General features: G+C 60.2%; 1 protein-coding gene across 1 annotated transcript; it reads right to left on the bottom strand.

The window, feature by feature from the left end:
- Positions 1–56: 56 nt before the first annotated feature.
- Positions 57–13390, bottom strand: IGLON5 (IgLON family member 5). The gene is made up of 8 exons (XM_037151509.2): positions 13311–13390; positions 7810–7888; positions 6845–7077; positions 5390–5509; positions 3867–4001; positions 3567–3687; positions 2837–2991; positions 57–1536 (listed from the first exon to the last, which is right to left on the bottom strand). Exons 1-8 carry the CDS (start codon positions 13387–13389, stop codon positions 1448–1450), a joined length of 1011 nt encoding a protein of 336 aa, XP_037007404.1. The 5' UTR covers position 13390; the 3' UTR covers positions 57–1447.
- Positions 13391–13710: the final 320 nt, after the last annotated feature.

The following is a 13710-nucleotide window of genomic DNA, read 5'->3' as shown; positions in this document are numbered from 1 at the left end:
TCTCCCAACCCCCTCCCTTGTCTCCCTCCCCTCCCCATCCCCCAGGACCCTGGGAATGGAAGACAATGTGGGATGGGGCCCACGCCCCTGTCTGAGGTACAGTCACTGCCCCTTGCCCTTGCTCTGCCCTCTTCCCCCTACAAGCACTGGGTGGTATGGTTTGGGGTGTTTTTAGAGGGTCTCCCGGGAGTCGGAGCTGGTAACTTGGCATCTTGGTCTGGGCTCAGGATGTTTGTGTGAGGCCTCTCCCCCCCAACTTTGTGTGATGTGGTGTGCCGGGGTGGGGTATTCCTACAATCAGAGAGGCTACAACCTCTCAGCGGTCTGTCCTGACAACAGTTGCCCACCCTTTCGGGGGGAATGACAGCTGGTCAGCTGCAGCCAGGGGGCTATTGCTGGTCAGTCGCTGGTGTGTGTGTGTGGGGGTGGGCGGTCAGGTCAGCCTTCGGGAGGTACAGTTGGTGGAGAGGCTGGGGAGTAGTAGACCAGAAAACCCACAGGCATGGGCCGGCTGCAGGGACGCTGAGGGCAGCTGGTTGGCGCTGCAGGTGGCCAAAGGGAGTGGGGCTTGGGGAGGGCAAAGCACTGAGACAGACAGGTGACCACAGACACCAGCCTGGCAGTTGGATGGAAGCACCGATTGGCCCCAGGACAGGGCCAGAAAGTCCAGGGGAGGGGAGGGGAGAGGAGGAGACAGGAAAAGTGGGAAGGTCTCAGGCCGCTGAGCCAGTGATGGGGCCTCTGGCTGCAGACAGGCAGTTGGTAGTTGACAGCAGGGAGACCCAGAGCCCAGGTGGCGATTCTCCGCATCGACTCACAAAGGCTGAATGACAGCTTGACAGGTAAGTGCAATACCCCTCCCCACTCCCAACCTGCCCAGGAGACACCTTTTCAGCAGGGAGGGCAGGGGGCAGTGTGCTGGGTGCATATACTGGGAAAGCAGGGGCCTGGGAAAACCTCCCCTCATAGTTTCTACCACGGAGCCCCCATACCTACCTCCAGCCCTAGGGGAGAGGCAGCAGAGTTGGGGCAGTGGATGTGGGGGTGTCGGGGAGGGAAGATCTCGAGCCCTCTTCCCTGCCCACCCCCCTGACACACATACACACACATGCAGGCTCACACGCACATACACCCACTACACACATGCGATCCAGTTGACAGCCTGAGCTAAGAGAGGGGTGGGGGTGGCGGGGGTGGGTCACAATCGGAAACGTGAACAGTGGCGAGAATGGCTGTAGAAAGATGCATAATTTTGCGTTATCCCTCACAGTGATGGGTTCTCTAAAGATCTTTCTTCCTTCTCTTCCTCTTCCTCCTCTCTTCTTCCTCGGTGGCCGAGAGCTCTTCCGCCCCTTGGAGACCCATGCTGATTGCTCCCCCCTTTTCTCTTGCTCTCGGACTCAGGCCCCTCCCCCCGCAGGGGGAGGCGAGCTGCACTGGGTTCTTTCTACATCCTCCACCACAGCCAGCCCAGGGCAGAGAGGAGGGTCAAGGGCCCCGGGGGCCTCGGGGCCGAGTTCTCCAGGGACCCTGGGCCTGGAGAAAGAGAGAAGGTCAGGACAAGGCCTGGGAGGAGGAGACCTGTGTGTGTCCCTCCCCGGTGCCTGTCTCTGTCTGCACTGGTCCCTGAGGGTCTCACATGGGGCGACTGTCTCAAGGGCTGTTCTGAGCCTTTCCCTCTGTTTGCTCTTCTGGTTTTTGAGTCTCAGCATTTTGTGAGGCACTTGGCTCTCTCTCTTCCTTCCCTGTTTTTTTCTCAGATCTCTGCCGCTTTTTCATCAGCCTGGGGCTCTCATTGTCCTTCTGTCTTACCGTTTTCTTCCACCCAGCACGGCCACCAAGCTTCTTCCAGTCAGCACGTCCAAAACTGCCTTCTCCACTTTTGACTCCCAGACTGGCTACTGCCCTGCCCCACCCCCACTATTTCTCCATTTCAGTACTTCAGTGCCACACCCTCATCCACCCAGCTGTTCCAGCCAACTTTGGAATCAGCTGGTCTCCACGTCCCTCTTCCCTCTACCTCCAAAACGTCGCCCTGGTAGACACTTTGTGCCGCTCCCAGCCTCCTCTCTGGTCTTCTTGCCTCCATTTTGCAACACCCCCACCCCAGCTCATCCCTCAAATAGCAGTCAGAGAGATTCTTCTAAGAAGCATCAGCCACATGTCACTCCCCCACTTAATAGCCACCAGTGGCTTTGCCCTGCAGCAGAACAACACCCCAAATTTTTATCATGGCCCAGGAGACTCTGATTCTCCCTTCCTCTACAATCTCAGGTCCCGTGGCCATTCTGCTCAGGTCATACGGTCCTCTGGGCGAACCTTTGCATTCCCTGTTCTCTCTGTCTGCGGAGCTCTTCCCGCAAACCTGGGCAGGGCTGGCTGCTTCTTGCCACTCAGGTCTCAGTTCAAAGGGTACCGTCCCCGCCCCAGACCTGTTTTCTCCAATGAGCTTATCTATCTCCAATCCTATTATTTTTTGCCTATGTAGATACGTCTTTGCTTTTCATTTTATTTCTATGTCTACTTCTTTATTGCTTTTCTGCTAATACTAGACCGTAAGTTCTGCGAGCCCCTAGACCTGTCTCTCGTGCACTGCTGCGTCCCCAGCGTCCAACGCCCAGCCCTTAGTGGGCACTCAGTGAATCGACACCCATTGAAGGGACCGGTTTTTTTCTTTAGTCTTGTTTGAGTCGCGGCGTCCTCTCCTAAGTTCTGGGTGAGTCTGGGGGCGGTCCCGCCCTCTCCACCCACCAGGCCCCGCCCACTCTCTTAGCCCCGCCCACGCCGCCCAGGCCCCGCCCTCCCGCCCCTCCCGCCGACCGGCGCTCGGACGCACGCAGGAGCCGCATGGAGGCGCTGGACGCTCCGAGCCGGTTGGCAGCGCGACACGTGTAGTTGCCGTAATGCCGGGCGCTCACGTTGGCGAAGAGTAGCATCGAGCGGGTGCGCTCCGTCTGCACCTTCAGGCCCTCGGCCGTGCCGCTGCTCAGCCTGCCGGGGATCCGGGTCAGGGACCGGGTCGTGACCCCTCCAGACGCCAAGCCCAGGCCGTCGACTTCGCAGGCTCCCTGACTCCTCAGAGACTCCCCTCCCAATACAACCCCCGCCCAGCCTCGGGGTCTAGCTCCCCACGGATCCCGGGCTACCCTCGCTGACACTCCTCCCTAGGCACCCCTGCCTCTCAGGGACACTGGACTCTCCAGGGTGTGCCCCCAGTCTCTAGGGGCTCCCAGGCCCTGCTGGACTCCGGCCCCAATGGTCTCCTAAAGCTCAGCAGATGCTCAGCATCCACCCCTGACCTCCCCGAATAGCCCCAGGAGATCAAGCACCACACTCATCATGGTGGGGCCCAAGCTTCCAGTATTTGGGGAAGGTCAAATACAACTGACCTTCACTAATTTCCCTCTGGGCCCCCCGTGGACCCCATCACCTAAAAGCTGGACCCCCTCACCCCCACACCCCACCTCATTCTCCGGACCTAGGACTGTGCCACCTTCCGGTGCACACACACCTCTCCCCTCCCCCCACCCTCCCCCAGCCGCACAGCCCGCAGGTGCTGTCCTCACAGTCTGTCATCCTTGTACCACTGGAAGTCCGCTGGGGGCACCGCCATGGCTTCACAGCGCAGGAGGGCGGCCCGGCCCAGGGCCGTGCGGGCGCTGGTCACGTCCGTGATGGTCGGCGGATCTGGTGACAGCGAGAGTCAGCGAATTCTCCCAGCCAGGTAGGCCTAAGGGGTCCTACCCCAGCCCCCTTCCTCCCTCCTTCCCAGGAGTCCAGACCCCCTGCCGTCTCTCCCTGCACACCCTTTTTGCCCAGGGACTCAGGGCCCGCCCCCCTTTCGTGCCCACTGCCAGGGGCCTCACAGTTGACTGTGACCAGCACGCGGCGGCTGTCCGGTGCTGAGTTGACCCCGTTGTGAGTCACGCATTCATATTCTCCAGCCTGGCCCCGCTGGATGTCGGAAATCTCCAGGATCTCGCCCTCAGAGGTGAAGCCGTCTGTGGAGGTTGGGAAGGGGAGGGGGCGGGGCCGGACACAAACACTTAACACGGGACAACACGGGCACAACACGGACACACATCAGCGGGGCGGGCACCGCAGGGCCTGGAGTGCCCAGGGCTGGGGGGAGATAGGAGGGGCTTTGGGGGAGGGGGGCTGGAATCTCCTGCTAGGGGTGGGGCAGGGAGTGAGGATCTAGGTTTAGTAACTAGAACCCAGGGGGGAGGGTCCTGGAATTTGGGGGTACATGGGATCAAGGGACCTGGGAGTCCATGACTCAGATCATGGGGCTCAGAGGACCCCATGGAGTGGACCCCTGGATCCTGAGGGTCAGAAAGATCCAGGAAATGCAAACCCAATAAGAAAAGGCTCTGAGTTCTGGGATCTAGCTCTTGGGGTTCAGAGAATCTGGATCTGGTGATTGGGATCAATAATCTGGATAGGTAAGGTCTATGACAGATATGGGCTCAGAAGACCCTTTGGGACTTAGGGCATCTGGGAAAGCCAGGGTCTCAGACCAGGGTTGTGGGGTTCAATGACCCACTGGGGGGAGGATCAGGGATCTGAGACCTCCTGATTGGGCCCTGGAGTCTTGAGAGTTCAGCGATTGGCATCGCTGGCCTCCAAAGATGCAGTGAATGAGGATCTAGGGATCTGGGAAGTGGTGGCAAAGATCCAGATAAAGGGACAGTGGGAGGTGTCAAGATCTAGGAAGTCACGTTTGGGCCCTTTCCCACTACATTTGGGGGTAGCCCAGAGCAGTGGTTCTCAGCGGGACCATCTGAATCACCTAAGGGTTTGTTCAAAGGCGGCGATGGAGGTGGTGTGGGGGGAGGGTTATTTCTAGTCATCTGGTCTGGGGCGGCCCCAGAAATGTGATGTCTGGCAAGTTCCCAGGGGATGCTCATGCTGCTATTTTGGAAACTGCACTTTTGAGAACTGCTGGGCTGGAGCCTCCAGCAGAGATGTGAGTGATGTGACCAGGAAGCAGGGGTGGAGGGTGGGGGGGATGTGGGGATGTGGGCAGGGCCACTGGCTCTAACCCGGCTCAGGCCAGGGATCTGAGTCCTGGAGAATCCTGTGGCTGGTGGGGAAGACACCGGATACTGGGGGTAGGGACAGGGGGCGGGGGCCACAGCTGGGGTCTAATGGGTGATCTGGAGGAAGTGGTCCAGGCCTGGGATGCCAAGCGGTGAAGGCTGTAAGGATCTGAGGTCAGCCAGGGAAATAATAGGATTGGGGTGGGAGGGGGAAACGGAACTATTACTGCAGTAGGGGGACCAGGAACAGGGGAAAGGGGAGCTCTGGGAATCTAGCTAGGAATATGGGGAATGAGGGGCCCATACTGTGGAGAAGAAGGGGCTTGGGCCAGGGGTGAGGTTCTCACCTCGGAGCTGCCTCCAGGTGACCGTGGGCTCCGGCCGCCCCACAGCCAGGCAAAGCAGGTTCACGTTGCCCCCCTCATTCACTGTCACAGGCGAGGAGATGTTCACAATGCGGGCGGGGACTGCAGGGGAGGGGAGAGAGGTCAGACAGAGGCTGGATATGGGCTCCCAGGACCCAGGGGTCCAGGCCCCCAGACCTTCCTCTCTCAGACTCAGATGTCCAGCTCCTGTGGCCCTTCCTCCCTCGGACCTGGGTGTCCAGCGGACATTCACTGTCTTTCTGTAAGTTTTCTCTGTGTTTCTCCCTTGCCTCTAGGTCTGGCTTCCTGTCTAACTTCGGTCTTCCTTACTCTTTCTCAATCTCTCTCTCTCTGCCTTCATCCTAACTTGTTTTTTCTGTTTTTTTGTTCTGAATTTCTCTCTCCCCATCTCTATTTTTATTTATTTGTCATTGTTATTTCAAGATTAACTTATTTAACAAGTATGCACATGGCGCTTGCTGTGTGGTAATCCCTGTTCTCAGTGTTGTACAAAAATTAACTACAACCCTAACTGCCACCCCCCTGGGGTAGGTGTGGCTATGTTCACCTGTTCCAACACATGGGTGCTGTTTTTACTCCACGTGACCGTGTCTCTAATCCGGCTGCCAGAGTCTGATTGGCAGATTCTTTTTCTTTTCCAGCAGAGTATTACAATAAAGGGGTCCCTCCCAGTGGAGGATGTCTTAGATCTGAGGCCTGTGAGGAGTCTGAGCCCACCTCCCCTGCTCAGGGCTCCTCAGCAGGTGTCAGTGCTGAGGCTGGATCCCAGGCAGCCTCCCAGGCTCCTGAGTCAGGCTTGTCCTGGCCCCGCTGGGCTGTCCCTGTGTGTGGGTTCCCTCCCTCCCTCCAGTTCATTTCTGAGGCAGCCTCATCCCTCTCTCTCCCTCCTGCCCCCTCTGTGGATCTCTCCAGTCCCCGCTCTCCCACACGAATTCCGATGCATCCTGCCCTGCAGGACTCGCCTCTGCACACCTGACTCATTTTCTCCCTGGGCCCCTGCATGTGCTGTTCCTTCTCTGGTATCAGCTCTGTACCCGGCTGAAGGTCAGCTCAGACATTGTGTCTGGGAGGCCGCCTCTCCTTGGAAAGTCACCTCCAAAGGGGTAGGACCGCTCGGTCATCTTCTTCTCTATTCCCAGTGCCTGGAGCAATGCCAGCACATAGTAGGTGCTCAATAAATGGAGCCGAGCCAATGAATGCGGTCTTCCTGTGAGCACACCTTTCCCTTCCTCTCCCTGTAGCTCTCCTGTCTTTGAGGCTGTGAGGCTGAAGAGTCACTGCCTGTGTGACTGTCCCTTCCCTTTCTTGGCTGAAATCAGCAAGGACAGGGCAGTGTCTGCCTTCCACGCAGGTGTATGCGGGGACCGTGCCCCTCCCCCCTATGCCCTTGCTCGCCACCTCTGCCCCCAGGCTCACCATGCACGATGAGGTAGACCTGAGTGGTGTACGGCTGGTGGGGGGTCTGGAAGGAGCAGGTGTAGAGGCCCTCATCGCCCAGCCCCACCTGGGTGATGAGGATGGAGAACTCCTCGGGTGTGTTGATGAGCAGCCGCACCCGCGGGTCACTGGTCCAGCGGTCATTGCCCGCGTACAAGATGTTGGAGCGATTCAGCCAGGCCACTCGAGTCACGTGCTCGTCGATGAAGCAGCTGCAGGAAGGACGAAGGGAGGGAGGCTCTGCCTTCTCTCCTTTACCCCAGGCTTGGCCCTCCAGGTTCTCCCATTGCAAGGGCTTAGGGAAGGGGTGGGGGATGTGCCACTACACCTCTAGGTCCCACTGCAGCCCTGAGGGGTGACTGTGCCCACTTTACAGGTGGGTAAACTGAGCCCCAGAGAGGGAAAGTTGTGAACTCAAATGCACATGCAATGGTAGCTGATGGAGTGACTGTTATGTGCCAGGGATCTGAAAAGAGGAAGACTAGCAGTCTGGGAGAGAGGGACAGAAATGTATGAAGATGAGGGACACAGACCCAGAGAGTGGGGGACAGGGGACTCTGATGGGTACAGAGACCCAGAGAGAGGGAAACGGGGACCAAGAGAGATGGGGACAGGCACCCAGAGAGAGGGGACAGGGACCCAGAGAGGGCAGAGGCAGAGGTCTGGGGAAATGATAACCCTGACTCCCATTCACAAGCAGCCACGGTGTGCTGTGCTCTCTCAGCTCAGGGTGGGTGCACAGACCCTTGAATCCCCACAACAACCAACTCAGTGGTTACAGATCCTTTGCCCATTTGACAAACAGGGACTCTGAGGCCCAGAGGCTGTGCCCCTAGTGGCCTCTCCTGACAGAGAGGTGCTGTGCCCCAGGCCAGGGTTGTTTTCCCTAGGGACAGCGAGGGGGCAGGACTGCAGTCCCAGGGAGATCCTCCGAGTCCCCCTACCTGAGGGTGGCATTGTCGCCTTCGCACACCGTGTAGTTGTCGGCGGGGGAGCTGAACTCCAGGCTCTGGGACAGCAGCCCTGCAGATGGGGGAGCTGGCTCAGCACGGCGCACATGCCATCACAGGCAGACGGTCTCCACATCCACCCACATGTATGTTCATGCATGTTTCCAGAAACACATGGCAGCAGACACACACAACACAGACATGTCTTCTCACAAGCCCACACTCACTCAGACTGGGACACACACACCTACACACCTCCAGAGACACTGAGCCCACACCCCAACTACAGCACACAGACACACATGTATGAAAGATGTGTGCATACAAACACATGCTCATGCATACCCACAGGTACCATACACAGATACATGTATGTATAGAGACACATGTGCATGTATGTACACAGTGAAGGTATGCACAAATTTGAGTGCAGATACATATACATAGACACACGCAGCTGACATGTGTGGTGCACACAGATGGCCGTGGGCCCACAAGTTAAGATATGTGTGTACACAGATACACGGAAACATGTACATATGCCGCCAACACATGCAGGCACACACATGCACACACTAAGTCAGGAATACATGGAAAGATGCACACACACGGAGCCGGCTGCATGCACTCAATACCCAGGCATGTGCACCGCCAGACACACGCCTACCACAAACACACTCTCAGGTACAGTGCACAGCCACACACAGACAGACCTTGGCAGACATACGTGTCCACACAGACGCACCCGTGGGCCCATGCTCACCCGGCCACGCTCTTGCAGGCACAGGCCCACGCCTGCCCACACACTCCAGCGCAGCTTCAAGGCCCCACTGCCCAGCAGGGCCCCCACCCCCACCCATTCATCTCTCCGTGGACTGTGGCCAGCAGGCTGGACCGGAGCCAGGGAGTGGGGGCTGAGCAAGTCGAAGCGGCCGGATGGAGAGGCACCGGGCTGAGGAGAGGAGGAGGCCGAATGACCTTGGACGCCGAGGGAGGGAGGGCCCTGCCCTGCCCTGGTTGAGGAGCTAATTAATCTGATGAATTAATTGCCCATGCTGCCCCAATGACTCCCGAGGGCCCTCTCCATCAGCAGCCCCTCAGGACCGGCCTGGGGCAGAGCCAGTGCAGTGGGCGGCCCCTCACCCGGTCACTTCTGGATGCAGGGAGGGGGCTGGTCCTCCCCAGCTGTGCAGAGTGGACAGGGCCATTCACAGGCATGGTAACAGCAGGGGACAGTCAAGAGATGGACACACACACACACAGCCACCAGGGCACGGAGAGGACACACAGACCCAGCGCCGGGGGAGGAAACAGCCCCACATTCAGCCACACGTGTGGCAATGGGCCCTGCTCACAGGGACAGGCCCACACACACTCAGGGTGACATCACAGCCCAGCAGAAGGTCACTTAGAAAAGACAAGTCTCTCTGAGGAGCACTGCTGTGGTCATGGTCAGGCAGAAGGGGCAGCCCCAGGCCAAGCAGCGTCACACACGGAGTCACCGCACCATGTACAGTACCACACAGTTGTACACGGACACCAACAGCCTCCTACAAGCAGGTGCAGACTCTGCACACGGAGCCCTACCCAGGGGGCCGTCTTCTCACTCACACACACACACACACACACACATGCACACACCCTTCCAGCCCAAGGGCCAGGCTTGTCCCCACTCTAACTCTGGGATTTCGTGCCTGAAGCTACAGCCTGTGCAATGACACAGTGACACTGTCACAGCCTCTGAAATACAAAGGGGCTGCTGTGAGCCAAGAATGAGGCGCACAGTCACGCTGTCACCTACAATCAGATCACACACAGGCGCCCCACAGGAGCTGTCACACTCCTGGTGACACGGATCCTGGGCCAGCGCCCCTCCACCTTGGCACCTCTGGCGTGCAGGGCTGGAGCCTTCTTCGCGGAGGGGCGGTTCTGTGCGGTCCCGAGCGGTGCAGGATGTGCGGCAGCACCCCTGACCTTGACCTTCCAGATGCCAGCAGCTCCTCCCCCCGCACCGGGGTGACAACCAAAAATGCCTCCAGTCATCGCTAAATGCCCCTTCGGGGGCCAAACAAACCCCTTCCCACCCATGACAGCTGCTGCCTCCGCTGAAAGGAGGGGCACCCAGCCTGGGGTGAGGAGGGAGCTGTCCGAGGTGCTGGACAGGCATCGCGGAACCCAGCGCTTCTGGGCTCAGCCCCTGCCCCCGCGAGGAGCCGCCATGGGAGCTGGGCCCACAGACCAGGGCAGTGCGGTGGAGACTGGACCCCACACCCACATCCAAGGCCCTAACCCAACATCCCAGCAGGCCGAAATACAGAAAAACCCTTTGCCAAAGGGGTCTTTCCCACACACAGAACTGCCCAGCCCTTCTGCCTGGTGTCCGGGCTGTGATACGGCACTCCTGCCTGTGGGGGGTAGGAATCTCCTGGCACCCCTGCAAGGAACTTAGGCAAAACTGAGACTCTCCAGTGAGGGGGGGATGCTCGGGTTCCACCATCCTGAAACCCACAGATGGAGACCTTGAAGCCCAGAAATGTGTGTAAGTGGCAGTAGTGTGGCTGGCCGGGGGTGGGGGGGTGGGGAGACATTGGGAGGGGAAGAGCAGTAAGTGGGGTGGGTCCTGGCCTGGCTTCCACAGAAGAGCCCCTGACTCCTCTGTCTCGAAATTACTGACTTTGGAAGTCCAGGGGTCTTTGCATCACTGACGCCGAGTCTGAACCACCTATGCCAAGAGCACTGGAAATTTCCGTTAGTTCGCACCACAGGGCCTTTGCCCCTGCTGTTCCCTCGGGGTCTTTCAAAGGCTGACCTCTCCACTTCTTTCCGTCTGAACTGCATGCACTCTCCGCTGCTCAGAGAGGGCTCCCTGGACCACCTCAGAGCCCACATGGCCAGCTTGTCCCGAATTTTATTCCCGTTACCCGTCATTCTCTGAAATTACCTATTTACTTGCTGCCTTGTTTTTAGATTTTTGTTTTCAGTTTTTTGCTCTCTCTCTGTCCCGCTGGGATCTAAGCTCCGTGAGGGCAGTGACGTCATCTGCCTGTGATGTGCAGACCCACCGTGCCCAGAATAGACACTGCTGGGCAAGTATGTGCAAAGGCAACGGATGAGCTGAGACCACATTCCAGACAAGACAGATGGACCCTGGTTCGAATGCCTGGGTCCGCCCTGCTCTCTCCCTCCAACAAGACCTCACCACCAGCCAGTGCACTCAGGAACTGTCCCGTGTGTGGGGGAGGAAAGCAAACATAGAACAATATCTATGGATGCCAAAAAGGTAGAAAAAAGGGCCAACTGCAGAGAAATGGATTTATTTTGTTTCTATCTTGGGAAAAGCATCAACGCACAAAGCAATCCCTTCCCGACGTGGCACTTTGAGGGCCCCACTTTGTCTAAGTGAGAGGGTCTGCACAAGGGGAGCAAGGTGAGGGGGGGGGGTCGGGTCTTCCCTGCTGTAAGGGATTGGTAATTTTCAGAAACTCCTTCCACCATTAGGAAAACGGAAGAGAGGAGATGCAATTTTGTGTACCTCCTCCCATCAGCTTTTTCTCAGGGAGCCCCACTGTCTGGGGGGGGGGGGTCGGGAGCTGAGGCACAGAGGTGGGGAAGCACCCAGCCTAGGTCATGGGCCACCTCCTGGCTCTACTAAGCTCCCAGCCCAGGACATGCACACAGGAGGATGTCTTGGGTCCTGAAGAGTGGAAAAGTGGGAAGTTATCTTGGGCGTAAAGAGAGAGAGAGTGTAGGGGGAGGTGAAGGGAGAAGGCCAGGCACAAGGACAGTGAGAAAAGTGAGAGGTGCTGGTGAATCTCTACAAGTAAATGAGGACCAAGGCCCGCATGAGAGAGCCAGGAAGGGACAGAGAGAGACACTCTTGGTGTGACAACGGGAAGCGTCTCCAGAGGCAGGGAGGGACAGATGTGAAATTGTGCTGAGACCAGCAGGGGTGGAGAGACAGAGGCCCTGAGACAGACAGAGGGAATGTCACCCAGAGCCAGGGAGCCTCCGGAAGTGGCTGAGACGCCTAGAGAGACGCAAAGAGACAAGTGACAGAGACAGCGAGACACAGGCGCATAGTCAGAAAGTCAGTGAGTCACACAGGCAGGTCAGGGGTAGAAGCGCTCAGACGGTGGGCACCAGGAAGAGAACAACGCCGGACCCGCCGGGGACCCGCGTCCCGCGGACGCGGGCTGACCTCTGACCTGCGTGCGGGCAGCCGCGGTGGGGTGACTGTGGGCGGCTGCAGGTGCGCTCCTAGTGGGACCCAGCGTGGGCGTTTAGGAGGCTGTGCGGGACCCGGTGTGTGTGGGCGGGAGGCGGAGAACAGCTGCCTCACTCAGACTGGTGGGGGCTCTAGCCTGTCCCCGACTGTGTGTCCCTGACTCTGTGACCCTTGTTTGGAGGCAGGGCCCAGGGGAATCCTCTGGAAACACTGAATTAAGACTGTTCCTGGTCTCCGGTCCTTGCTCGCCCCCCCCCGCCCCCCGGGAGGGGGGCATCTCCTGGACCCTCGGTGCTGCAGCCCCACCCCCACTGGGAAAACACAAGGTCCAGCTACACATCCTCACTCCAGAGATTGCCCGGTGCACCCCCTGAGGCCCCCACTTTCCATTCTCCCCTCCCTGCGCCGCCGACCGCCCCGCGGCCCCCTCCCCCACTGGGAGGCTGTTCACCCTTTGACCCTGCGTGAGCCCCCTCCTTCCGCCTCAATCTGCCCGGCGCTCTAGCTCCAGTCCGGCCCCAAAGACCCCAGGCGTTCAGCCAGAGCTCCCCACATCCGAGTCCCCAGCTCAGCACCCCAACTTTCTGGACCCCCGTTCGCCCACATAACTGCAACTCCCCAAATACCAACACTTTGTCCCAACCTCTGTGACCCAGCTGGGGAATTCCAGCCTCTTCCTGGCTGAGAGACCAGACCCCCCGGCCCCCACCGCCTCCTGGCCCTGGGACTGAGGTCTCTGGACACCCCTGCCCCCTCCCCATACTGACCCGGGGAAGACGCCATCCCCCCACTTTTGCCCACACAAACACCCCCCTGGCCGTCAGGCCAAGACCCCCTCAGGGACCCTCTCCACGCAGAGAGACGACCCCCGAGGGGGCATCCCTCTAGCCCTACACCCCAACTCAGCTCAGAGATCCCGCCCGGGGCCCCTTCCTCCCTCGTCGGGTCCCCCTCCCGGGTCCGGAGCCGCACACTCCCGCCCCCAGGCCGGGGCCGGGTGTCCGAGACCCTCTCCCCGGTTGACCGGGAGCAGCGGACCTCCGCCTCCAGGCCCAGGCTCCGGCCCGGGGTGCGGACCAGCCCCGGGGCACGCACCCACTCGTGCGAGGACCCCCAGCCCGGCCCGGGGTGCAGACCCCGCCCCAGGGCCCAGACCTCGCGTCCCGGGGCCTCCCCTTCCCCGTCCGCGGATGCAGCCCCCCTCCCGCCCCCTGTCCCCGCCGGGGACCCCGGCGTCCCGGCCGAGCCCCCGCCCCCGGCGCTGCGGTACCTCGGCTGATGACGGCCAGGCCGGCCAGGGCGGCGGCGGCGAGGAGCCGGAGCCGGGCCCCGGGCGCAGGGGGGGGCATCGCGGCGGCGGCGGCGGCGCGAAGGGGGAGGGGGAAGGGGGGGCCGTCCCGGGGCGCGCAGGTCCTGGGGGGAGAGGGGGAGGGGGAGGGGGACCCCGCCAGCGGCTGCACCGGCCCGGGGGGGCGGCGGGGGCGGGGGAAGGGGCTGGGGGGGCGCGACGAGGCGGCCGGAGCTGCTGCAGACCCAGGGAGGGGGGCGGCGCTGACGGGCAGGAGGACCGGCCAATCAGGGCAGGCGGGGGGCTGGGGAGGCGGGGCCGAGGGGGGTTGCCTGTGGGAGGGAGAGGCCTTTGTTACTGCGGCCGGGCCCTACCCCCGCCC

The sequence above is a fragment of the Artibeus jamaicensis genome, unplaced genomic scaffold (assembly GCF_021234435.1).
Source record: "Artibeus jamaicensis isolate MK-2021 breed Jamaican fruit bat unplaced genomic scaffold, CSHL_Jam_final scaffold_804, whole genome shotgun sequence".
NCBI classification, from domain to species: Eukaryota; Metazoa; Chordata; class Mammalia; order Chiroptera; family Phyllostomidae; genus Artibeus; species Artibeus jamaicensis.
Note: the sequence above shows the minus strand (reverse complement) of the source record. Positions and strands in the feature narration are given on the sequence as shown.

Coding starts and splice junctions, on each gene's coding strand:
- IGLON5 (XM_037151509.2), bottom strand. CDS start 13,389: ATGCCCCCCCCTGCGCCCGGGGCCCGGCTCCGGCTCCTCGCCGCCGCC. Junction 4,002..5,389: donor CACCTGGAGGCAGCTCCGAG/GTGAGAACCTCA, acceptor CAACCTCCACAG/ACGGCTTCACCTCTGAGGGC. Junction 3,688..3,866: donor CGTGCTGGTCACAGTCAACT/GTGAGGCCCCTG, acceptor CGCTGTCACCAG/ATCCGCCGACCATCACGGAC.